Source organism: Vitis vinifera, chromosome 11, assembly GCF_030704535.1.
Source record: "Vitis vinifera cultivar Pinot Noir 40024 chromosome 11, ASM3070453v1".
In the NCBI taxonomy this organism is placed as follows: domain Eukaryota; kingdom Viridiplantae; phylum Streptophyta; class Magnoliopsida; order Vitales; family Vitaceae; genus Vitis; species Vitis vinifera.
The window spans coordinates 3,638,023-3,663,751 of record NC_081815.1 but is presented as its reverse complement, the minus strand read 5'-3'; the positions used below and the strand labels follow the sequence as shown (position 1 = coordinate 3,663,751).

At 34.8% G+C, this 25,729-nt stretch overlaps 3 protein-coding genes across 5 annotated transcripts; all 3 read right to left on the bottom strand.

Moving 5' to 3' along the window:
• Positions 1 to 8,322: 8,322 nt before the first annotated feature.
• Positions 8,323 to 13,001, bottom strand: LOC100250972 (syntaxin-32). Its single transcript, XM_002284739.5, has 5 exons — positions 12,397 to 13,001; positions 10,971 to 11,221; positions 10,677 to 10,849; positions 9,436 to 9,630; positions 8,323 to 8,821 (listed from the first exon to the last, which is right to left on the bottom strand). Exons 1-5 carry the CDS (start codon positions 12,632 to 12,634, stop codon positions 8,662 to 8,664), a joined length of 1,017 nt encoding a protein of 338 aa, XP_002284775.1. The 5' UTR covers positions 12,635 to 13,001; the 3' UTR covers positions 8,323 to 8,661.
• An 849-nt stretch (positions 13,002 to 13,850) lies between these two features.
• Positions 13,851 to 16,444, bottom strand: LOC100260978 (glucan endo-1,3-beta-glucosidase 8). The gene is made up of 2 exons (XM_002281464.4): positions 15,327 to 16,444; positions 13,851 to 15,059 (listed from the first exon to the last, which is right to left on the bottom strand). The coding sequence occupies exons 1-2, from the start codon at positions 15,674 to 15,676 to the stop codon at positions 13,952 to 13,954; spliced, it is 1,458 nt and encodes a 485-aa protein (XP_002281500.1). The 5' UTR covers positions 15,677 to 16,444; the 3' UTR covers positions 13,851 to 13,951.
• Positions 16,445 to 16,846: 402 nt separating this feature from the next.
• Positions 16,847 to 24,792, bottom strand: LOC100266181 (tRNA (guanine(37)-N1)-methyltransferase 2-like). Of its 3 annotated transcripts, XM_059740727.1 has the most exons (11): positions 24,460 to 24,792; positions 23,742 to 23,839; positions 22,626 to 22,730; positions 21,647 to 21,707; positions 21,360 to 21,435; positions 20,027 to 20,552; positions 19,826 to 19,945; positions 19,492 to 19,653; positions 18,812 to 18,918; positions 17,213 to 17,287; positions 16,847 to 17,118 (listed from the first exon to the last, which is right to left on the bottom strand). In XM_059740727.1, the coding sequence occupies exons 1-11, from the start codon at positions 24,555 to 24,557 to the stop codon at positions 17,026 to 17,028; spliced, it is 1,521 nt and encodes a 506-aa protein (XP_059596710.1). In that variant the 5' UTR covers positions 24,558 to 24,792; the 3' UTR covers positions 16,847 to 17,025. The 3 variants fall into 3 exon arrangements, with proteins under 3 accessions (XP_059596710.1, XP_059596712.1, XP_059596711.1); XM_059740729.1 differs by lacking the exon at positions 23,742 to 23,839 and having other exon boundaries at positions 22,603 to 22,730; positions 24,598 to 24,782; XM_059740728.1 differs by lacking the exon at positions 23,742 to 23,839 and having other exon boundaries at positions 22,603 to 22,730; positions 24,460 to 24,575.
• Between the last annotated feature and the right edge of the window lie 937 nt (positions 24,793 to 25,729).

Below are 25,729 nucleotides of genomic sequence, written 5' to 3'. Positions count from 1 at the left end.
ACTAATTGTAGTGATGGATCAAGGTATAAGAGAGATCCATGTATCTTCAAGTATAAAAAAAGAAAATAATTTAAATGATAAATAATAAAATGTGAAATAAACTATAAAATATGAGCAATAAACAATGTGTTCAAAGATGATAACAAAATAAACCTATTTGCAAATAACTTTATAAAAACATAATGTTTAATCATAACAAACAATTTCTTCACCAATTAGATGATCAATTTTCCCATTAGGATTCTCAAAGAAATCTGAAACATCTAAATGGGTTAGATCCATTGAGCCATCACTATCAATGAAGTTCATTTCAACTTCCTTTCCTTTTGCTTTTATTGAGGTTTGATAAAGGTCAACAAAATGTTTTGAAGTACAATAAGTACGTGACCAATGTCCTTTCATGCCACATCTATGACACTTATTCTCATGGTTCTTATGAGGTTTATCTTGTAAACACTTCCCATTTTGTTGTTTTACCTCAGTATTATTCTACTTCTGGTGGTGCAATGAGGCTTTTATTTTCTGAAAATTTGGTAAATTATTACTATAAGAACCATGGTATCGGGGATTTCTTCCATGACCACGTCATCGTCATCGTCCACGAGTTTGGGACAATATTGCATTCACTTCAAGGAATGATTTAGATCTAGTTGGACGAGACTGATGATTTCTCATCAAAAACTCATTTTTTGTTAAACCTTCATGGAGATGATGACGAAGGAAAATCGGTATTTTTACGCGATCCTGCAAGAATGCTTGATTTGCTTCTTTGATCATAACTCCAAGATTCATTGACAATTTTGTTTTGAATAACTTCTGGTTATACAAGAGAATTAGAAATTGTATGCATAGTTTCTAACTATGAAACTATTGTTAATAAAAATTATTTTTCATAATTTCTGTTGTGAAAAATAAGTGAGTACAAAATAAAAAATTAAAAGCCAATATTTTTCATAACTTTAAATTATGATCATTTTGTCAAAAACAAGAAAATATGCAATTTTGTACATAGTTTCAAGCTATGAACTATTTATGTATAACTTCGAATTACACAATATAATTAAAAGAAATTAAAAATTAATATATTTCATAGCTTTAGGTCATGATTATTTTGTCAAAACAAGAAAATATTTAAATTTGTACATAACTTCAAGTTATGAACTGTTATATATATATATATATATATAAATTTGTATATAGTTTCAAGCTATGAACTATTCATTGGGCAGATTTGTGCATAGCTTTGGGCTATGAAATTTCATTATGTAGATTTGTACATAGCTTCAGGCTATGGACGTTTATTTATTTATTTACTTTATTAGGGATCATATACATAACTTCTGGTCATGTATTTGTAATTTTATAATTTTTTTCATAACTTTTGGTTATAGGGATTGCACATATTTTTCATAACTTCTGGTTATAAATTTACCCTACAATTTATAATTTATCTCATAACTTCTGGTTATACGGATTGTACAAATTTATGTATTCAAATAAAATAAATGAAAATAGAGAGTCAAAGGGTGATAAAGTAAAAAATCACAATATAAGTTTATCACATACCTTTTTGTGAGAAAGAAGAGAGAAGATCTTTCTATTTCTCTAAACGAAAGAATGTCTTTCTTATTTCTTTGAATAGAGAAAAATCTTTATATTTCTTTTGTAGAGATTATTCGTGTTGATAACGTGTTGTAAAACAAAGTAAGAAAAGAAAAAAACAAGAAAGAGATAATAGAATGCATGAGAAAACTCTCTTGAATTTCATTAGGGTCTCTCCCTTTTATAGGGAGTTACACAAAATATTTATGGATGATCATCCACAAATTACCATAGTAGTACAACATCTCATATTTTATAGCATATTTAATATTTTATATTTCTTGAGGGTGTTCTATTTTTTCTTGGTGCCCTTGTGGGTGTTTTTTCTTAGGGGACTTGAAAGGTGTACATTTTTTATGCAAAATAATAATAATAATAATTCCTAATAAAATTAAGAGAAAATTCATATAAAATAGTAAATACAATTTTTACTAAAAATATATTTTATTTTTTATTTTATATAAATAAAAAATTCATAATTTTAACCAAACAAAAAGTTAGAACCATAGTCATATTTTTGTTTTATATAAATAAAAAATTAAATATTTTAACCAATTACAATGAAATTAGCATCAGTAAAAAGTTAAAACCATGTTCATTGATTTTGATTATCACAAGAAAATTTTAAAATAATATAAATAATAAAATAATATGATAAAAATATTTTAATTTCGTTTATATATGATACAAATAAATAAATATTTTATTTAACATGAATATATAAAATCTTATGTCCTAAAATTTTGAATGTGTTCATTATGTATTTATTTTTATATTAATTTATTATATATTATTATCTTATTTTAAAGTATCCATAAATAATTAATAAATATGAAAAAATAATTATAAAGATTTCATCAAAAAAATATGTAAATAGCATATTTAAAATATAAAAAAAAAATCAAAAGTGACATCACATTCTAGGTAAAATGGAAGAAGAGGGATAAAAACGAAAAATAATGTGTCATATTGGTTTGTCACGTGTCATGTGTAAAAATTACAAAACATGATGGAGGTATCTTGACTTGTTATATTAAGATTTTAAAAAAAATATGAATTAGTTGGGTTGCAGGAAAGAAAGGAAAGCATGGTGAGCAAACCCTCATGGCAATTCAAAATGAGAATAGGGGGAATATTTGAGTCAATAGGGTCATATGTCAACCCTGGTGCCAATTCAAGACGAGAGTTCCACTTGGCTTTAAAGGATATGGGGGATATCTTAAGTCAATAGGGTCATATTCAAAAAGGAGATAAAGTGGACTGTTTTCTATCATTGTTGCTTATATTACAATTGAAAATGATTGAAAGAAGACTACGGTGTGTACAAAACTCATTTCAATTACAAACTTGAATTTTCACGGATTCCATATTAGGAAGAATTGTAAGAAATCGTTAAATAACTATTTCTCAATGATATTCGACAATCAAGATAATTCCTGTGAAACTATTTTGTTTATAAAGGGATTAGTGAAGTGTTCTTAGGTCTTGATCTAGAGTGTTTCGTTTTGAGACCTATCATATCATCTCAAGATGATTTTGTTTGATTTCTTTGATGATATTGTGGGATAAGATCAAACAATCAGTGGTTCATCCTCTAATGAAATTTAAAGGGTAATTTTGAACTTTTAATCATTGTTATTATTTGAGTGCATATTTTTAGAATTATTTTTTCCTACAAAACATGTATTTTAAAAGCCAAAAATAAACCTGCTTAAAAAAGACTTTTTTTTTTTTGTAGTACACTATTACATAATTTTGAGGCTACGACTAGATAGAGAAAAACTTTAAGTTGGAGGAGAAGAAAAAGAAGAAAGCCATAAAAGAAAATAGAGGAGGAAGAAAATAATTCTGGTATATTTCTTGTCTCAATTACAATGAAATAAATGCGAAGGAATATATGAGAAACATGTTAAATTGTAATCTGGAGTGGCTTGGATTGAAAGGCCATAATGAGAAGTCCCTTTCAGATAGTGTAAAGTGCGTTTTATAACCTGCCAATGAACATTAGAAGGAGAATGCATAAATTGGCAAACTTTATTTACAACAAAGGAAATATTAGGCCTTGTTAATGTGCAATACTGAAGTGCCCCAACTACACTTCTGTATGTAGTGCCATCTTCAAGAGGAGTCCCATCATGAATGGATAGAGCATAACCAGAAGCCATAGGGGAATGAACCGACTTAGAATCAGTCATGGAGGTGCAAGCAAGAAGATCTGTGATGTACTTATGCTGACTGAGATGTAGACCAGAAGTAGAACGATGCACCTTTATGACTAAGAAATAGTGAAGAAGTCTCAGATCTTTAATGGCAAAATGATGACCAAGTGAAAGGACGAGCTGGGAAATAGACTCAGAATGAGTGACCGTAATGATGTCATCAACATAGATGAGTATGACAAGAAAAATAGAATTTGACTTGTAGATGAACATGGAAGAATCTGCAAGAGAACTAGTGAAGCCCCACTGAGAAAGAGCATGGCTTAGTTTGGTGGTGAACCAAGCACATGGAGATTGTTTGAGACCGTAGAGTGCTTTCTCCAATTTACACACATGATTGGGGAATTCAGGGTGAACAAAACCTGGTGGTTGCATCATAAAAATTTCTTCAATAAGGTCGTCATGCAAAAACACATTTTAGACATGTAACTGTCAAATAGGCCAATTTTGAGAGATGGTAAAGGTGAGAACCACACGAATTGTAACAGGCTTGACTACCGGGCTGAATGTTTCAAAAAAATCCAAGCCATCTGGTTGGTGATAGCCTTTAGCTACCAAACGAGCTTTCTATCGATCAATACTACCATCAGCTTTCAGTTTAAGCTCTTATACCCACTTACAGCTAATGACTTTACCATAAGCAGGAGAAGGAACCAAGTGCCAAGTCTTGTTCTTAATCAAGACTTACAGCTAATGACTTTACCAACAGCTTGCTTAGCATGTTGTCACTGAGCATGTTTGACGGCCTAGCTGTAAGTAGATGGTTCAACCTGAAGTCCTGCAAGAGTGCTCAAAAGTAGCTTAGGCTTGTAAATTCCAGACTTTGACCTTGTCACCATGGGGTGATCATTGTGAGTTGGTGGTCTGGTTTACTCTGGAGAGATATGCAAGTCCTCTACCAAGATGGTGGAAAAAGTAGAAGGTTGTGGTGATGGAGGAAGAGAGGTGGCTGTAGTGGGTGAATCAGAAGGTGGTGCAGACGGAGAGATGAAAAATGAGGAAGGTAAGGAAGAAGAAGAGGATAAGGGAGTAGGTGTAAAGTTTGAGATGGAAGGGGAAATATGAGTAGTAGAGGAAGGAAAAATGGGAATAGTGAAAGGAAAATATGGACAAGCTGTACAAGGAGAAGGTGATTGAATATTAGAGAAGGGAAAAGAAAGTTCATTGAACACAACATGCCTAGAAATATAAATTCTGCCTGAGGTGATCAAGACATAAATAACCTTTATGTTGTGACCTATAACCGATGAAGACACATTTACAATACCAAAATTGCAACTTGTTATCATTGAAAGGTAGTAAAAAAGGAAAACAAAAGCAGCCAAATTTTTTTGAGATGTGAGTAAGATGGTGGTATGTGATAGAGAAGATGGTAAGGAGATTTATGAGCTAGAATTGGAGTCGGCAACCTATTGATGATGTAAGAAGCAGTTTGGAAAGCAAAGGGCCAGTAACTAAGAGACATATGAACATGAGCTAGGAGAGACAATCTCATTTCAACCACATGGCGATTTTTTCTTTCTACCCTACCATTTTGTTGTGGGGTACATGGACATGAAATTCTATGGAAGATACCCTGAGACTCAAGCAATTTGGAGAGAGACCTGTATTCATTACCCCAATCAAATTGAACAGATTGAATTGCAGCATTGAATTAAGTTTGAACCATAGCTTGGAATTTAAGAAACATGGAAGAAGCCTCATCTTTGGTGTTAAGCAAGTAAAGCCAAGGAAACCTGGTATGATCATCAATGAATAATAAGAAGCTTATGTATTAATGAAATTTTCTTACCATCCCCAACTGACACTTGATCAGACCTTGTGAATGGTGTTGCTGAGGTCAACTTGGAGTAATCTGGTATGAAATGATGAGTAGCTCTCAAGTCTAAGTACCAGATATTATCAGCCACAAAGTTTGCAATTGCAATGTTGCTAGACATCATGTTGAGCATTGGAGGATTAGTGGTCTCAATTTTTGGAGGAAAAAAAAAAATGAAGTACTTAGGAGGATGCTGGGTTGGTTGGTAATTGAGATTTGTCCTATGATAACAAATGTTGGCTTTATGGCCAAGTTTTCCACAGATTTGGCATTGAGGTTTGGACTTGTTTGGGGTGGATTGAGTGGTAGGTGCAAAATAAGATGAAAGGGAGGTGTCTAGGGTCTTGCAGAGATGCTCCGATTTTTTAATATATTCCATAACAGTCATTCATGTTGAGGCCTCACGTCCCTGTGATCCACGTAGTTGCTAAATGGACGCACGCTTTCAACCAAAATAGAGTTCTGATTCAGTCGTCCCTGCAAAAGGTACCTGGACAGGGTGTCTGGACACACCCTCCGATGGTTTTGTCAACCATGGTTAGAGAGATTAAGCAGTTGACCTTTTACTAGGTATAGCAAGCTTACCTTCCTCTTTGTGTGAAGGTTCATATATATAGTGACAGAAGCTCTGCCTCCCTCTTTATTGGTGGGGAGATTTTTTGGCTCGTCATGATACCTCTAGGTGGTGGTAGGGCCATTATCACCCTTAGGGCGGCTGACAGAGATCGTGGGAGGTGACTTGCCATCATTCCTGTCCTTTCGCTCTGCAGGTGGCGAAACGTGGGTCATGGCAGGCTGTCGGAATGACGTAGTAAGACTTGCTTACTTTAGTAAACGATCCGGACAAACATATCCGGATAGGATATGTCGGTCGTCCGAATGTGATGTTTGCGAGTGTCGTGTGCCTCTCCTTGAGGGAGTCCGGATAGGGGAAGCGCACCACGTGTCCTCTTGGGGAAATCCGGATGGAGCTAATCCGGATAGAAATGTGTGCCACGTATCATCCAGGGAGGGATCCCTACAATTCCCCCTTTCCTCAAATTTTGTATCTTAACACGAATCTCAGTCAGACGAGCCCTGGACATAGCAGAGTAGATCTGGTTGAGAGCATTCCAAATCTCCAGAGCAGTTGGATAGCACAACAATTTGAGATAGCATCTCTTCAGTCAGAGAGACATAAATCCAGCTCATAATGAGTCAATTAAAGCGATGCCAAGCACTGAAGTCTAGATTAACGATTTGCATTTGAGAATCAAGAAATCTGGTTGGACAAAGATGAGACCCATCGATGAAATCTTCCAATCCATTTGCAATAATGACTTTGAGTAGTTGATTTTTCCAAATGAGATAGTTGTTCTCATCAAGCTTCACAGTAAGAGATTGATGCAAGGAGGGAAGATTTGGTAATGGTGGAAGAACAGATTGTGTACCAATGAGTAGATACTGGGTTTGCTCGGTGGTTTGGGTATTTTGGCGAGTCACTGGAGCAGGGGTAGATGCAGATGTGTTATGAGTTTGTTTACTCTGCTTATCAGATGGTGGGGCACCAACGAATGGATTTTGAATTTTGCTTTACTGATATTTTTTAAAATAGGTCAAAAAAAAATGTTTCATAAATTTTATTTTCATTTTTCATAACTAGAAATTAATTTGGATTTTTCAATCAAAGGAAAACAGACTTTATTATAGAAAAATGTAGCGTCATTTTGATTTAACTCTAATGGTTAGTCAAAACATGTGTTTGTTCAAAGCCTTTTTAGGTTCAACAAAGACAATCTTAATACATTCTTTGGTTTTTCGAGCCTAGAAGTGGAAATAAAAATAGAAGTGCAATTCAGACGATTGTGCTGAAATCACCTAATAGAATGTTAAATTAATACCAACTAGGATGGCAATTACAAATCAACACCAATGAGAGAATGGAATAAGTTTTGTCAGATACTTGAACCGAATATAAATAGATTAGAAGGAAATTTAAAAAGAAAATTAAATCGAAACAGATTTGGATTTAGATATAACTTTGCCCCTACTCACTCCACTCAATATATATAAATAATTAAGTAAAAATTATTTTATTTTTTATTTTCCTTTTTTAACAATATAAAAATTGATTTCTTATAAAATAAAATAAAATTTATAACATAAAAAATAGAACAAGAAGATATCCTTTATTTTTTATTATTTTTTTGGGGGGGAGAGGATGGGAATGGATTCAAATGGTCAGGAAGAGATCAAAATGAGCTGACTGTTCCGAAACCGGCCACCTTGCCATCCATCCCCAGCACCAATATCCCAAATTAGCCTTCAAGTCACAATTTGGTAACTTTCGCAATTCATATCCCAAGCCTATTAGAACTGAAAAAGGTTGACACTCTAGGTCCTAGCTTACATTTTACATGGACTGAAAAGAAGTGGTCAGTACATCATATCTGACTAACCTGCTTCAAAGGGGAAGCCCAACTCATATCAAGGCTGAACGAGGGAGGGACGGAGGGATAGATTGTTCTGCACCAAAATATTTGGCCACATTACAGCCCCAGCAATCAGTTTTATTGTTTCCGGTGAGGACTCAGAGAGGGCCATCTGCAGTTAGGGGGTCCTCTTATCATCCAAACACAGAACATTACAAGAATAGAAACAGACCACAAAAGCATCCTATCATTATCCACTGTTACAAGCACATAAGCAAGCAGAGTCCAACTCTCCATATATTGCCGAGAAAAAACGAGGCAAAAACAATGTCATTGAACAGGAAACAGAATTTACACCATCAGATTCATTTGTCAATGATAATAATACCAATGATAATGATGATGATGGCTCCCACTTTTTCAATAATAGGATGACAACCTCTCTAATTAGGAGCATCGGCACATCAAAATTTGACCTCTTTTTCTTAGATAAAGTATAACACTTTTTTCTTGGAGGGCATTCCCCATTTTCTATGAAGGAGCAATTGCAAAAAGTAAAAAAGGAAATGCTCTATTGTTCCCTTTATTTTCCTATTTTTTAAAAATATTCTTATGCCACAAAAAATAAGAAAATCATAAGAAATACAATCAATACAAAGAATATCTTGATCATCAACCATCGATTGGATGATATGCTGTTAAGGTACCGGACCAGTTGTCCCTGTGCTCCTTCCACGTTTGCCAGTGTATCCTCCATGTTCTCATCAATCCTGACAGCCAAAGCATTATCTAGTTGTGACAGGTGACTTTGATACTTCTAAATTCATCAAATAAATAAATGGTGATACATATGAAATAATTTTCTTCAATGTCAAATTTAGTTATTAAGCCATTCTTATGTTGCCAATTATCTTCCTCCTCCTATGGTCAAATGTACTGATTCCTAAGTAGTTGACTTCTTCTTTCACCACATGGTGAGGATTTAGAAGCCTGGTTGTTTGATGAAATTACCTCTTTCAGTGCAATGGAATCGGTGCCAAAGTGAGATATTCAGTTATTGGCCACCAGAAAGACCAAACGCTGCAATGTCTGGTTTGAAAAAGATCTCTTTGGTAAAACAAATTACACAATTATATTTTTTTTATTTTTTTATTTTTGATAAGTAAGAAAAGAATTGTATTGCTAAGAGGTGCTAAAATAGCAACTCAAGATATGCAGAAGAGAAAGGGACATACTCACCCCCTTGCAAGTCAACCTACACTGGAGTGGATAAGTCAACCTACACTGAAGTGGATATACTTGTGGGTGTTTAATGACAACCTAGCCACACACGTTTTTTTCTGTTACTACATGTGCATATTAACACAGTAATTGATTAACCAACCTGATTGCAAGCTCTCCTTGCTGTGAAACCATAGTAGCCAGTTGTGTGAAGATGTTGCTAAGCTCATGAATGGTTGACTCCACATTTTGAAGAGCTTCAGCTCGGCTCTGCATGTAACTGTCTTGCAGAGGAACCAACTGTTGTTGTTGCTGCTGCTGCTGCAGCAATGGTTGAGATTCCACATTTCCCTGTTTCCTGGGAAGGAAAACAAACATAAAATCTTCAGAATCCTTTAAATCAAAATTTGGCTCTGCAACAATAGAGAAGAGAGGGATCATATACTAGAGAGTGATGCGGGAACGTCCAGCCAAAAATTAATACTTACACCATTGAATTTATTTTTTCTCTTATAGTCTATTGAATTTCTTATTGGTTGTTATTCATGAAGCTATACATCAGAAAAGATAAAGTAGAAAAAGGATTTTTATGAAATAGTTTGTCAAATTTCCAAGAAGCTGAAAGGAAATAAACAATAAAATTCTTCAAAAATAGACTTTTGATTTCACTGCAAAGATAGAGCTTGTGTTATATTTTATTTATTTTGTTGATAGGTAAAGATAGAGCTTGTGTTATTTTATTTTATTTTAGTTTTTTGATAGGTAAAGATAGAGCTTGTGTTATTAATCATTTCAACTTTCCAAACAATGATTTTTTTCACACAGCAGCATTTGCATTCAGTCAAATATCCAAAAGATTAAAGCGCTCCAAAGGTTGCCAAATGTTTCTGTTTGAGTGAGCTAGAGTTGTCAAAAAGCAGATTAGTAAAAGAGATTATATCCTAAATTTATTAGAAGAATTGCCAAATATAAACTAAAGATGACCATCTTTTTCAAGGGGCACCGTACATTTATGGACTATTTAAGCCAAAGAATGGCTTGATCTGATTTATATCAACATGATCCCATTGAGTGCATCCATATACTCTAATGATTTATGGTTAGGTAACCAAAAGAATTTGAGTTTCCAAAATATTGGAGGACGGAAACTTCCAACCAGAAAATTCTAGTTTAATACCAACTAGTTGGTATCCTCTATTCCAACTTCAGAAAACTTCCTATGGATTTTTCCCAAATATAAACGATGATCCAATACATGATCAATTTTTTATAGGCAAAGCAAAATTGAATTAGAAGGCACCTATCAAAAAGGAGGCCCAAGCCAAGCACAAAAAATGACCATTTTTATTTATATGATCCTTAGAATAGTCAAAAGTCACCTAAAACAATTAGAAAGATCTTTACCTTGGAAAGAGGGGAGATGAGGATGAAGATTCATTGGCCCAAGGAGGAGGGGATGATGATGCAGTAGCAGTTGATTTTGCAGCCAATGGACGCTGGCGAACAAAAGGATTTGTGGACTCTTTTGAAGCAGTTGAAGAAAACAACTGCCTTCTGTTCTCATGAACCTTTAAATTCTGTAGTTATCCAACAAATTCAACTGATAAATATAATAATGATTAAATAACAAGACCCCATTCCAAAGGATGGAATTAGTAGCGGGAAATCAAGACCTTGTGCACAGCAAGATCAATATACCTCTGTTCGCATGGTGAGAACATCTTTGAACTCCTTTGTCGCGCTCATCAAGCGATTTTTTAAGTCATCTACAACTGTTGTTGAATGGGAGGTTGTGTCGCTTGAGATGTTGCCACTTTCATTTTGGGAGTTACAAAGGAGTTGTAGGTCCACTACAGCTGCATTTAGTGCAGTAATATCCTGCTTGACAACAGCTGTCAATTCTTGGATCTCCATTGTTGGATCATCAAAAACTGATGTCCTCTTTGCCACTGGTGATACAGCAGAGTAAATATTTCAAAATCTTTTTTCTCCAAACACTAGCATAGATTTGCATTTCTGTGCACAATCACAAATCAACAACAACCTCACTGCGTGCCACAAGATTTATTACTATTATTAATGTTTAAAATACTGAGTTCCTAAATTTAATTTTCAATTAAAACTTGCATCAAGTGAATTCCTATGATTGATATTTTAATTTTAAACTTTTTTCAATTATTTTTATGGGACATTTCAATTATTTTTATTAGCACGTTCAAGTATCATGCCTGAAATATAGAAAGCAATTGTTAAGCAAGGACAAAATTTTCTCCCACCTGTTTACATTTTCAAACTAAATTCCACTCAATTTTTTTAATGCAAAATGAAAATATGATACCAAAAAAACTCCATCTCAACAAGGCATAACTCCTCTCCACATGGAGTACCCTCCTTTATTGGTATTCATGAAGAACAAAATTGATACCTCTAATAGTTATCATATATTATTTACATATAATGCAGAAGTTAACAATAGAAGAACAACAGTATACACTATATCTTGGAAACTCCCTATGTCCCTGTTGTCAAGATGGAGAACAGAGTCAATATCTTTCATGATTATCAGGAACCATCTACAAACAAATCCAAACTGACCAAAAGAGAAATAAAAACACCAAACTGAAACCTGCATGTTTCACTACCTAGGGTTTACTTACGATAAAAGGAGTAAAGGAACTTGATAAAAACTTCAATGAACTCATCAACCCATTCTTCTCTATTCTTGCATTATGAACGCACTCTCATCTACCGAATTCTTGTGTTTGATGTTCTGATTTTAAAGCCTCAAAAGCAGCAGCTAAAAATGTTAAAGAATACTTTAGCTGAATGGAAGTGAAATTGGGATACTGTTTGGTTGCATCATAAACAAATTGATCCAAAACTCAAATTCCACAAACGCCAAATCATACTAACAATTCTACATTAAAGCCAAAATTTCCGGATTCTACCAACCCAAAATTCCTAATCAAATAGGATTTCGCGCATCCAAACCAGCCTAAGTTTCTCACACCCAACACAATGTTCGACCTAAAAACATCCCAGTTAACGCAGATGCTATATGTTGTTAAAATCATTATAACGTCAGAACAATCAAATTAAAATACAAGCCAATTCAATTACTCACATTTCGCTAGCTTGGCGAGCTTCTGCGAGGTCTGATGAATCCCATATCCAATCCGCGAAGCCCTGTCTTTGAATTCCTTCTGAATAGCGAGCGAAGATCGCGTTCCGTCGGGCTTCGCGCCACTACTGGTCACCGCATTCGGCGCAGCCGAAGAGAATGACTTCTTGAGCCTCTCGGCAACGTTCAGAAACTCTTGCGTTCGATCGCGGTAAGACGACTGCGCTGACTTCATGGACATTTCAAAAGGAAGGCCAAATCGTATACAATTGCATCAATACGAGGGCGATCAGAGTGAAAATGCCGAGATCTGAAACCCTAACCCTAGATCTGGTTGGAGGAGTGTTTAGGATTTGTAAATTTGAGAGGAAAGACTTAGCTAGCACGCAAATTATGAATTGAAGAGAGCAGAGTGGATCTGCATAGTGTTTCGGGGAAATTGCGATTTGCTTTGAAGATGAAATGATTCCAACGCCTACTCTCTCAAGGCTACCCCGTTACAACACCTTAATTATGTTCATGGTTAAAATGTTTACAGCATTTAAATTATATATACGCATACAAGTGCTATTCAGACCCCGAACTTAATGCTCACACCACACCTTGCTTTAGACTATTGAATAAAAGGATAAATATATGAAATCATGAGTGTTTGATAAAACCTTAATATTTATTACTTAAAAATTTAAGTTAATTTTAAATTAAATTATATTTAAATTATTAAATTAAAGTTTATTATTTAATTTTTATTTTAAATATTAAGGTTAATTAACTTAAAATTTATCCTAAATCATCAAATTAATATATTTATTTTTATAAATTATAATTAAGGTAAAAGATATCAAATAACAATAAAGGTCATGAAATAGTAAAAAAAATCATGAAGGTAATTAAGGTAAATTATGATATAAAAAAAAGTAAAATATAAATATAAATTTAAAAATAAGTTAATTATTTTTTCTTAAAATTATTTTTAACTTTAAGTTATATTATTAAGTGATTTTATCAAATATATTTAATTTACATATTGATTTAAATTAAGTTATTAAATTTATTTAAATTATTAAATTAATTTATCAAATAGTGAATAAGGTTTTATATATGAAATATAATGAATGATGTCGTTCTTTTATTTATATATATATATATATATGAAAATACTATTATTTATTTTTTTAGGGTTTTCAATTTCCAAGGATGTCAGGATGGAGGGGTGTGGGACGGGGTCACCCTCGTCTTGACTTTGTTCTCTATTTTCTAAATAGATTCCAATTTCAGCACCCAAAAAATGGGATCTCCTTGCTTGAGGGTTGGATCATGGATCTCATATTTCATTTGCTGGTGAGAAGCAATTTATACTGTAGGTCCAAACCTCTGAGCTAGCATTGCTCAGCCCTCAGTGTTGATGTCGATTCATTTAAATTAAGGCCAAAATTCATTAAGATTCTGCACATGAATTCACTGACAAAGCAATCAGTTTTATAATAACCTATAGCCTACAGGCTCATAAATCTCCTTTGAAAGAAATAACCAGGACAGACTCCTGAAGCTTTTCCTATTATACCATAAGCAAAAACACCATCCACCCTCCTACAATTGACGCCAAAAAATCCAGTCTATGCAGTGCCAGTGAAGAGCCATGGGCAATCATCACCGGAAACAGGCACTCATCATCGGAGGGATCCTCCTCTGTCTCTATGCCCAAACCCGAAAAATCGCAGTCCCAACTCTGCTGATTGTTAACTTGATAATACATGTTGAAGGCATAAGAAGCATTACCAGCCACACTGAGATGATTACAAGAAGAGCCATAGCCCAAAGCAGTGCAGTCAGACATGGAACATGCGTAGTTAATACTATCTGGTAAGTCCTCCAAATCATCTGTATTGGGGTTCAACACACACCACCTCCTTACCATGTACTTCACGCCTTCTGCTGCAACTAGACCCTTGTTCTCCCTTGACCCTGATACGTCTAATTCATACTTTGGCTTCCCGTCATACTCGAAAATCCCCCAGTGTCTCTCAAAGCACCCTGGCGCAATGCTTTTGGCATTCTCATCGATCAGACTGAATAGATAAGCTTCAATTTTACCCTTTCGAGCTGGGGTTCCTTTCCCACTCAGAACATGATGGATCAAACCCTGGTTGAATCTCTTTGCATTTTTTACATTGGCGTTCTTATCGCCGTCTGTTGGCCACCCTACTTCTCCGACAATGATCTTCACATCTGGGTATCCGGCTCTGTCTAGTGCCCATACAAGAGTGTCGAAATTTGCGTCAAACACGTTTGTGTAGACGTTGTTGCCATCTTTTATGGGTTTGTTTGAGCCATCGAAGAAGGCGTAGTCCATGGGGAAGTAAGCGTTGCCATACAGGCTGAGGAATGGGTAGATGTTGACAGTGAAAGGGGCATCATTTGAATGTAGATATTGGATTATTTCAATGGTGAGGTCCCTGACTTCTGCTCGGAAGTCGCCAGCGGATGGAACTGGGTTGGAGTCAGGAGAGTAGTAGATGTCGGCATTGAAGGGGACTGTGGCCTTGACCGACTCAAGCGCTTCATTGTTTAAGGCTTGCTGGATATTCTTGAGGGCTGGTAGTGTATATTTTAGGAAGGTGCCGTTGTATGTTTGAAGGAAGGGTTCATTGCCCACAGCAACATACCTACAAAACAGATTGCCAAAGGTGATTTCTGATCATCAAAAGAAATGAAAGCCCATTCAGAAGCACATAGAGAAACTGGGAGCTTCAAAAGAGGAAAATGTGAAAGAAAAATAAGAAAAACAGGGGAAACCATTGCATGGGAAAACCCCAATTCAAATCTCAATTTTCTCAGCAACCAAAAAGAGGGTTAAAGGAAATTAAAGAAACCCAAGTTAAAAAGAGGATTGGGGAAACTGTGGATAGGATAAAAGAAGCATGATACTCAACTTGATGTTGACTCCACCAGCGTAGCTATAACTACTGACATTAGCCTGCACCCAGGAAGTAGCAACAGAGGGGTCCTCACTCATCTCCGGCAACATGTAATTGGGTATTGCGAGCATCACCTCTATATGAGTTCCAGTTAAAGCCTCTAAGATCCTCTCATCAGCCTCAAACAGCTTCAGCTTGCGGAACCCATTATCCTTCAGCATTCTAACCACCTTCTCTGGTGGCAGCTGGTGGGTTGCCATGGTTCCCCAGTTCACCCCAACACCAAACCCACTTGACCGCATGCTCATCCACATCACAAGAAACAGTACCAAGAGATGGTAACAGCTCAATCTTGCCTCCCCCATTCTCTTTTCTTTGATGAATCTTTGACCGGTCTCTTTGAAACTTGTTCTTTCTTGAATCAAGAATCAACAAGAGCTGCCAAATGATTGGGAGAGAGAGAGTGAGAGAGAAGGGGGGGGGGGGGAATTTTCTGGTTGTTTGATGCACTCCTTTATACAAGTAGAGAAAAGGCCCTTTTTTGCTTTCTCAAATTTTTAATGTTTGGCTTTTGAGAAACCTTCAGGGAGAAGGTGAAAAATCTGAAAGGAGGTTGGCCAGACAAAAAGCAGAAAAGGGAATGGAAGATTCCTTCCTTAATTCAGTTATTCAGTTATGCCAACGCGCCCCTTTGGAATTTGATCGTTCCAATTGCTCTCAGGCTTCGAGTCTCTTGTTAGTGTAAAGGTGAAACATAAAGAAGTTGTCTTTCACGTGAATCACAGCAATTCTACAGCAAATTCTGAAGAGAGTAATGCTTCGTCCTTCCACCAAACTTTTCCCAATTGCCCATCTTGGTAGGACAACAATACAAGTCTTTTCATTTTTGCAACTTGAGGAACAAATCAATTCTCTTTCCGTTAACGGTTGGTGGATCAAAACCCACCTCGCATTGTGTAAACTAGAGATTGTTGATGGATGTACAGTTGGAGGCCATGTAATAAACTTAGCTTGAACAGCCATTGACTACTTTTGAAAAGGATTTTGAAGATAGCCCTTCAAAATCTGGCCTTTCCAGCCTGAAGCCACGTGGTCGTGACAAGAGGGAAGTCTTTCTTTACTCATTATATGGCCCTTTTATGAGAGCTTTTACCTTTTCAACCAGGTTATGGTGGAATCCAAATAGAAAGTGTATATCAAAAAGGAATTGCTATATCTATGCTTGATTTGGTGTCTCTGCCAAGGCTTATCATTATTACTGTCATTGTAAAGATTGCCACAAGTATGGGAAATGGATAATGAATTTTAAAGAGAATGGACACAACCCCAAGGATGAGATTTTGGAAGCAATAGTGTCCCATGTGTCATAATTCCTCATGATCCTAAATTATCAAACCAATTCCAAGCATGCAGCACTTGGAAAGAAGAAACATAATTTTATTAATAACTTCAACTATAAGATTCCAAAGGAGAACACCACCACCCCCCCAACCCAAAAAAAATAAAATTAAAGGAATAAGAAAGAAAAAGCAGTCTGCTCAAAGTTCCTCCATGCATTAATTTAATTTCTCAAATCACATAGGCTCTCTTTTTTATTCGTTTATGCTTTCATATTGTGTTAGATTAGGTTAACAAGAATAAAACCCACCTCATTTGGGTTTAGAAACAGAGATACTGTCAGGCCCAACCCTGGGTCCTCAGTTCTTAAGAGTGCCTATAAGTCTCCAGAAGAATCAAGCAAACTCTTGGTGGCATCTTCTTTGAAGCATGCTTCCTCTGACAGCCTAAAGCTTAAACAAAACATTGCCTGTAGGGTACAAAAAAGTTAAAAAAATATTAATAAACTAACATGAAAAAATAGTGTTGTGAATCCATGTATATGAACCCATGATTGTTTGTACCTTGTTTGGAGCAACATCCCTAACCCTGTGAAGTATTGGTTCTTGTATACTTGCATTCAAAGCAGTCTCTGCCTCCTGTAAGCAAACAATTGAAACTGAGATGAGTACTTAAAAGTGAATTGGAACATGAAACCACAGTTCAGTTCACAATGTATCTAAGCTGAATCCGCATGGGTGTGGTGACTGCTGTTACAGCATGATCAACAGCAAACCACAGTTCAGTTCACAATGTATCTAAGCTGAATCCGCTTGGGTGCAGTGACTGCTGTTACAGCATGATCAACAGCAACTACCTCACAGCAAGCTAAATCAACAGTATACAAACATGAGCAAGCTAATGGACTTTCAGTGAATTTAGAAAATCCCAAAGTGCCCATTTGGGATTTCCAACTTTTGGAGAAGATTAAAAGAACAATGTTTGCAGTAAGTTTGCACTTGTGTGCCAATTCAAGCAGAGCAATAATCATAGACCACTTACTCCACATTTCAAGAACTGAAATCCAACAGAGAATTAGGACGTATTCCACCAAAATGCGGGTAGACCAACACAAATTCAAATAAATATAAGAGCTAATCTGAGCTAATCAAGCTTGGGATTGATTTGTTGGAGGATTCCCTGAGCAAAGAATCTGGAAGCATGCAAACCTATTTAATTTTGTCGATAAATTGTCCTCAACCAGATCTTCAGCTGTAGTTATTTGTTGTTGATTGTAAAACAGGTATTTAACTACAGTGCTGAAGGGGATTGCATATCAACTCAACAAAGTTCTAATTCCTACATTCAGGAGTCAGATGCATGGCACAGATGATCATTTTTGGGTAATTAGCAAAGAAATTCCCAATTGAAGGCGAAGCTTTAGCATAGGGTATTGAACTTCCATAATAATAACTAAAAATGAATAAGATTTAGAACAGGACACCAAGTGAATTTCTGCATAAGCCAACCACATGTCTAGACTTAAACTCTGGTAAATTCTCCTGTGTGAATTAGTACCACTTTCAGAGCAACCAAAATCAGAACTGAGATCTTTTGTTGACCCTTGGATTTAAAAAGATCATCACCCAGTGCTGATCTCACCAAGCATGCTCCTGGAAAGGGTGAGAATGTTTATAGCCCCACTTATTTTTGCTTTTCCAACAACACTATGATGGCACAGCTTACATCATATTTCCTGGCATAGCAATCTGGCATGGCAATGTTACAGTAAAACTGTGAAGAAAGAATAGAGCAGCCCCACAGTCCATGGGTTGGCGTATTTGGAAGGAGCAGGAATGGACACATTCAACTAAAATCAAGGTCAAATTGTATTACTTATCTCATACATACAAGATTGCATATTTAAAACATATTTAAAACATATGTCCAAATGCTATAAGTAAGGGTAAACCGTTGATCTCATGAGAAGTTTCAGAAAATCATATTTAAAACAGTCTAACCGCAGTGCAACTATCAACCTATAATATACTTCACATTAACCTCACAGAAAATGTGGCACATGCAAGATTGCATAATATACATATATGAAACAACACACTAATGAAACTACTAAAGCATTAATATAAAGAGAAATCAATTTGTTTCAGCAGAATGATACTCACAGAAATAATCATTTCATTTGTTTCATTTGCCCGGATGAAGCAATAGCAGTGAATCCAAGGTAAAGATCCCTTCCAGTATTTCCTCTGAATGAGGCCTCTAAATGCATCTGAAAGGGAAATTCCAAATGTTAATTTCCTTTTCAATCTCTTGCAAGAAAACAAACAGAGCACTGAGTAAAAAATGCAATATATCTAAAGCATGTACAGGAAAGGAAAGAAATATGTCATAATATAAACAACCAAAGAAAATCCACGCCAAGCTTTCTGTTTAGCATTCCCTCAAAGAGAAAATAAGACCTAGACTAACAGCCCAAAGATGCATGCACCTCAATGAACAAGAAGGCTTTCCTCCCACATGAAAGAAATTAAGTACTAATACAATTGACCAAACAACAGAGAAGAAATTATGAATTGAATCAGTGAATGAAAGAAACAAAAGGAGAACATCCAAATTTTTTAATTTGAGAACAAATGATGGTTCTGAATGATATATGCAAGTGAACCAATATGCCATATAATTAGTGGTCTAGACCATCTGGCCAATGCTAAATAATGTTTGAGGCTACATTGATTTTAGTTGCCCAACAGTGGCAGCAAGGAGATTCTAAATCAAACAAAAAGCGAATGTTCAAAGTGATCAGAAAGAAAGGGAAAGGTAATAAAAAAAACATGCACTTTACCAAGAAATTGTATGGCAGAAGCAGGTAGATTCATTATGACATGATCAACATGTTCCCAGGGCTTGATGTTGGATGATGATTCAGAGCCTCGCATCCTCTTATTCATGCGATCTTTCCTCCTACCCACCACAGAAACAGTGGCATTATCATAAGTTCCATTTTCTGCAAAGGTAAATGGAAAGGGACAAGTTATTCTCACCACAAAAGACAGTGATTAACACAATGATTGCAAAATCATTTAACTATGCATTCTACACATCTAAAAATTAATATGTATTAAACACTTGATCAAGCATGCAAATTAGTAAGACCAGAGTTTAACTGCCCATAATACCTTCCTCACAACTTCCAGAATGCTTCTTAACAGCAGCCACAGTATCATCAGCAACCGTACACGATCCTTCTATACCATCCATATTACTTGAATCATCACTATGTACTCCTATCGCCTCAACTACAGAGATAATGTAGATTAAGTTACAGAGCTGCACTCTTACACATGAAAATGATAAAGTCAACTAAACAAAAGCTTTACCAGTTAGTCCTCCATTTTGCGACTCTGTTTGCACATTAGCCTGAATACTGCATTCCTCGGTAGCTTTGAGAACAGGAACATCAGGTTCTGGAAGAATCTCATGAACTGGCACTTCCATCAATTGAGAAATGAATTTCCTTGCATCCATGTTATAAGCCCAAATATTATCATCAACCTTGTTGATTTTTGCATTAATCTTCAAATAACGGATGCTATCTGGATTTAAATCATTTGCATACACTAGACATCCCTTCTGTGCTGCTGGAATGGCAAAAGGACCAACACCGGAAAACATGTCACAAATTATCTGCCCTGGTCGGAACTGAGAAACCAGCCTCATGTGTTCATGTTCCAATCTTGAGTTCCAATAGACCAAGCTGTAATCAAGCTTGAATGTTGCCCGGTATTGCTTCACCTCTGTAACCATATCATCTTTTCCCACTAGAATTTCAAACTTTGGCACCCGGAACTCATTCGTAATGGTTCCAACTTTATTAACAACTGTTTTGATTCTAGGATAATTTTTCTGCAAATATAGCACACAAGAGAGAGAGAGAGAGATTAAATGAGAACCAGTAAATAAAATGAGATGTTCAACACTCAGGGAAAAAATGAGAAATACAACACTCAGGAATTCAAAATATAATAGATTGCCAGTATAAATTGTTCCTGATAAGTCTAGAAATATGATTACTTGAAGAAAAGGAATAAACATCCATAACAATGACATGGAGACAAAAGATACAAGGACATGAAGTGAAAATGAGGTGTCTGTAATCTCTCTTTCAGAATTAAAACTTTCAGATTACACTAGGATTAGTTTACTGCTGAGGTTTTGATAAATACAAAAATAAAGGGACCCCCATGTAACGTGATTTAGACATGTGCAGAGGGCAGCAGTGCCAGTGAGAAGAAGAAGGGCAATAATGCAAGTAAAATGCGCTAAAAACATATAGAAATGCACCATAAAAAATATGAACATAATCAACAAGAAGTGATCAGGATTTATGCTTTCACTGAAATTATCACTTTTGAGTTTTGACAAATGAAGTTGCAAAATTCAGATGGTTGAAATAAAGAATTATGAGTGCTCTTAGAAAGAAAGGGGAAGAGGTCATGTATGTTTGGCAGAAATAACAAAATTCAGATGGTTGAAATAAAGAATTATGAGTGCTCTTAGAAAGAAAGGGGAAGAGGTCATGTATGTTTGGCAGAAATAACATTAATACATCTAGAACATGTCATGTAGACCTCCATACACATAATAATAAATAATAATAAGTTCGTTGAGAACCAGGATATGCATGAAGCTAATAAAGGAATTGATACCTACATCATAGATGACCTTCGCAATGACATCCTTGTAGGGAAGTAGTTCACCGGTTATATTCAGATGGGCAATGTGACCTGCACAAATATGAAGCCATGTTAATTTACTCATTTATTGTTCAAAAAATGCACAAGCTAGTGAACAAGTTGTAAGAAATTGCAAACCGCATAGCAAGGCAAAGAAGCAAGACATAAAGAAAAAGTCTTTCTATAAGCACAAATTAAAATATTAGGAAAAAAAGCAAGCAGAAAAAAGATAAGTGAATAACAATATACATAGAAAACTTAACTATTGTTTCAAAGGATGAAGGGACCTCAACTCCATCAGGAAGAATCTGCTTCAACACATGGTCTATAATCACAAGAACCAGTCAGAAATTTGGCCATCTTCAATATACACGATAAAAGATGTGAATAAAAATCAAATAGAATCGTTAAGAAAATCTCAAAATATAATTGAAGGAGTCAAGGACATGTGAACCTCACATCAAATGTATTATTTTGGACATGTTGTCAGGCATGATATTTTCCACTATATGTACAGGCTAATGGACAGAAACTGCCTACTGTTAATGAAGTAAGATTTATTCAAAGATTATGGAGGTCAAAAGAACTATACAAGGGTTTTTTTTATTACTTTTCCAGTTGCAAGGATACAGCATTCACTACTCAAACAAATTAAACCAAAAGAGCCTCCAAAAGCCAATAACATCAATGATAAGAATTGATTTTTTTTTTCCTTTTTGTTGTTATTGTTGATGATGATGATTACAGAATATTTCCTGATCCCATTCATGTAGGGGTTTGGGGGGCAGGAATAATAATAAGTTTCTTCATTTTTTTTCCTTAGTCTCCAATTCTTCTTCACTAAGAACTGGGAGTATATGGATGACTTTTTGGTTGGTCCATTTTTAATGGGCCTGAAGTAATGGATGAATGACATACATGAATTAGTATAGCAAACCTCACAAAATGCAACTACTTCAGAGAATACCCTGCATTTATATTCTTTTCTTTTTCCAAAACAAATTTGCTTAGTAAGAAAACATTTTTTTTATAGGTAATTCAAAAACACATCCTATGTCATCATCACGAGTAGCAAAGGGAACATTTGATTCTAACATACAAACCCCAACTCCAGATCAATTGAAAGATAAATGAGATCCAGAATCATTGGCCCATTGTTAGCCAACATTTCAGCAACCGAGATGAAATAACAAATAAAAGAGAGAAAATTTGTAATATACTCTGGATGAACATAGGAAATGACCTGCACTCCAATAAGAATATCCAAGTGTCAACGAATATGGAACTACTTCAATCTTGCATAGCACCTTCAGTTCATCACGTTTATCCTCTGGAATATCAGATAAATCTGTTCCACACCAAAAAGCTTACCCTCAGTGAAAATTAGAAAATGAGTCCAATTAAATTATTGTTACAAGGAAAAGCAGCAATATAAAACAACCACCAAATTCGGCATCCCAAGGCTTGGACTTGTCTAGAATATGTCAACAATGAAAAAAGGACCAAATTTAAAATAGAAAAGTTCAAAAAAAAAAATTAAAAAGTAACATTAATGGCCAAGGCATGGACCATACATATGATGAAAACCAACATGAAGTGATTCTGCAACAGTTTGCGTCAAAACTAATGTTTCACAATTTGACTTAAAAATGAAAAAAAAAAAAAAGCACACAAGTGAGCAAACACAAAGTTTTTTTTTTATAAATGAGCGCAAATATATTAAGAGGCGAAAAGCCACAAAGCAGTGAGCAAACACAAAGTTGGGAGGGCGAGAGCTATAAATGGCTGTCAGACTTGAGAAAGGAGGGGGGTCCAAATAACTTGATACTCACTATAAAGAGCTAATACTAATGGGGAATTTTCATTAGATTTAAAAAAACTGAGGGCAATAGGCAAGCTACTAGATCTAGCAATTACCTAGTGTCACCATGCATTTTGACAACTATATTCAAGCAAAAGCTGAAACTTTTTCATACATGACATTTACCATTCAATTGTTTCATGTCCTTTTTTTTTTTTTTTTTTGATAGGTAAATTTTTTGTCTCCACTGGGACTTGAACTTGGAAGCTCCTACAAACCCTTCCCATCCCTTTACCACTGAGATTCAATTATTTCATATCTTCCTCCAATATAAAAGCATATGAATTGGTATATATGAAAAAATATGGTCCATAACATTGCAGGAAGTAGAAAGTCCTCACACTATTGATTTCTTTGAAGGATACTTATTTTCCCTTATTAACACATTTTTTTATCTCATATAATAAAAAATTAAAAACATCAAAACAAGGCATTTAATTTTCTTAGCAAGCCCCAAAACCTTTTTATTACTATCACCATAGAATCAACATTTCTTACCAGGATTTTTAATTCTTTCAGACAATATAATGTAACGGTTTGTCTCACATGTTGGATCTTCTGTTATAGGTTTAACACGGGGTTTGTCAAGCAAATATCTGCAAAAAAATTAAATAATAAAAAAAAAGGCACCCTGAACAATGTCCACTGACTTGTATATTTTTAAGGTAAAATCAGATGAAAATAGAATCCAAGGAAAAGGGACACTATTTTTGCTAAAACATTTGGCTCTTCCATAAGGCATTTTTTGAACAGGTGCTTAAGAGTTCCAAACCCATCATCAACATTTTTATAAATGAGATCTCTGCAAATAAACTCCTCCATGTCACCACAGCTTACCAGGGAACAATATCTAGTAAGTGCTATGGAGTTCCAATCTAATATTCACTTCCAACTACGCAACCATTCTGAATTTTTACAAACCTTAGAGACCCACATGGTCATTTAACACTTTTTTCAATACAGTGCGCCACTGCATTGAAATTGCAGAGTGCTGCTCTCTCTCTCAATTGGTTCTTTGTCGTACATTGGGGTGGTCCAGAGGATTACTTAGCGAAGTTCACATTTATAAAATCAGTGAAACTGAGAACCAAAATTCTGAGTTTCATTGCGACAAATTCCGTCCAATCTAACCTCTACGCACCAAAGAAAAGAGTGACAAAGTAAAGAAATGCACAACTAAGAAAGCATATCAAGTTGATTTGAGATGTAAGCTAACCCGTTTAGAATCCTAGAAGCAACCTTGCAGAGTTGACTAGGGATTCGAAGCGCCCATAATTTCAACTGCAAATCAAACTTACTTTCGTCCAACAACATTGCAATACACAAAGCACCACTCACGGTTTCAGATTCTCACCTTTTTCCTTCTTCTTCTTTTTATCTCAAATTAGGGTTAGGGTTGGAGTTAGAGCAGAGCGGGCATACTGCTTCCCACCTTCGGATTCTCTCTTTGAAAAAGCCCGGTCCGGTCTAGAGGAGAGCAGGCTTACTACTTCACACCTTCGGGTTCCCTCTATGGAAAAACCCTGTCCGGTCCAGACCGGTTCTGTTATCACCCACAAAAATTGTTGTGTTGCCAAAGGGAAGATACTTTGATAGGATGTTTCTAAAGCTTTGTTCAAAAAATTTATTGTGAAATATTTAAATTTTTAAATTTTATTATTATTAATTTTTTTAATAATTTACTTTAAAACCCAACTCATTTTCTTTTATAAATATTATCCACTAAATAACATATTTTCCATTTTTATGTTTACAAACAAATTTTAGAGTATTTAAAAATATATGATTAATCAAAAGTTGATTATACTAGTTTTACTATTTTATATTTTTGCTTCTATTTATGCAAACTTAAATCTACAATTGATTTTTCAAATATTTAAAAGTGTTTTTTAAATTTTGTCAATCATCTAAAGGTCTGTTTGCTAATTATTAACAACAGTTTTTTGTTATCCACAATAAAATTAACATAAAATATAATATTTTCAAATAATATATTTTAGTTATTATATATTATTTTCACTTATTTTCTAATTTTTATTTTATAAAATAATTATACAAATATGTAAAATGATTAAAAATAAAGTACATGATATAAAAATTATTTTTAAAATATATTTGAAAATATTAAAAATAAGTTCCAAAACAAACTTTTTTTCCATAAAACAATTTTCAAAAATTGTTTTCATAAACTATTTTTCAGAATTGTTTTTTAAAATTGTTACCAAACAACCCTAATAATTGTTTTAGAAACAATTATGAAAAAGTAGTTTTTGAAAATTGTTTTTTGATTTTTGTAGACCAAATGTTTACTTGAAAACCTAAAATATTTTTAACCTATTTTTAATATTTTTAAAAATAATTTGTATATCTAGTGTTTTATTTTTAATTATTCTATATGTTTGTTTAATTATTTCTTAAAACAAGTTAAAACAAAAAAAAAAAAAGTTTTTTGTTGTCAAACGTGTTTTCTGTATCTTTTGTTTTGA

Coding starts and splice junctions, on each gene's coding strand:
- LOC100250972 (XM_002284739.5), bottom strand. CDS start 12,634: ATGTCCATGAAGTCAGCGCAGTCGTCTTACCGCGATCGAACGCAAGAG. Junction 11,222..12,396: donor GCTCGCCAAGCTAGCGAAAT/GTGAGTAATTGA, acceptor CTGTATCACCAG/TGGCAAAGAGGACATCAGTT. Junction 8,822..9,435: donor CAAGGAGAGCTTGCAATCAG/GTTGGTTAATCA, acceptor TTTGGCTGTCAG/GATTGATGAGAACATGGAGG.
- LOC100260978 (XM_002281464.4), bottom strand. CDS start 15,676: ATGGGGGAGGCAAGATTGAGCTGTTACCATCTCTTGGTACTGTTTCTT. Junction 15,060..15,326: donor GCTGGTGGAGTCAACATCAA/GTTGAGTATCAT, acceptor TCTGTTTTGTAG/GTATGTTGCTGTGGGCAATG.
- LOC100266181 (XM_059740727.1), bottom strand. CDS start 24,557: ATGTTGTTGGACGAAAGTAAGTTTGATTTGCAGTTGAAATTATGGGCG. Junction 19,946..20,026: donor GCAAAATGGAGGACTAACTG/GTAAAGCTTTTG, acceptor TTATCTCTGTAG/TTGAGGCGATAGGAGTACAT. Junction 17,119..17,212: donor GGGATGTTGCTCCAAACAAG/GTACAAACAATC, acceptor TGTACCCTACAG/GCAATGTTTTGTTTAAGCTT.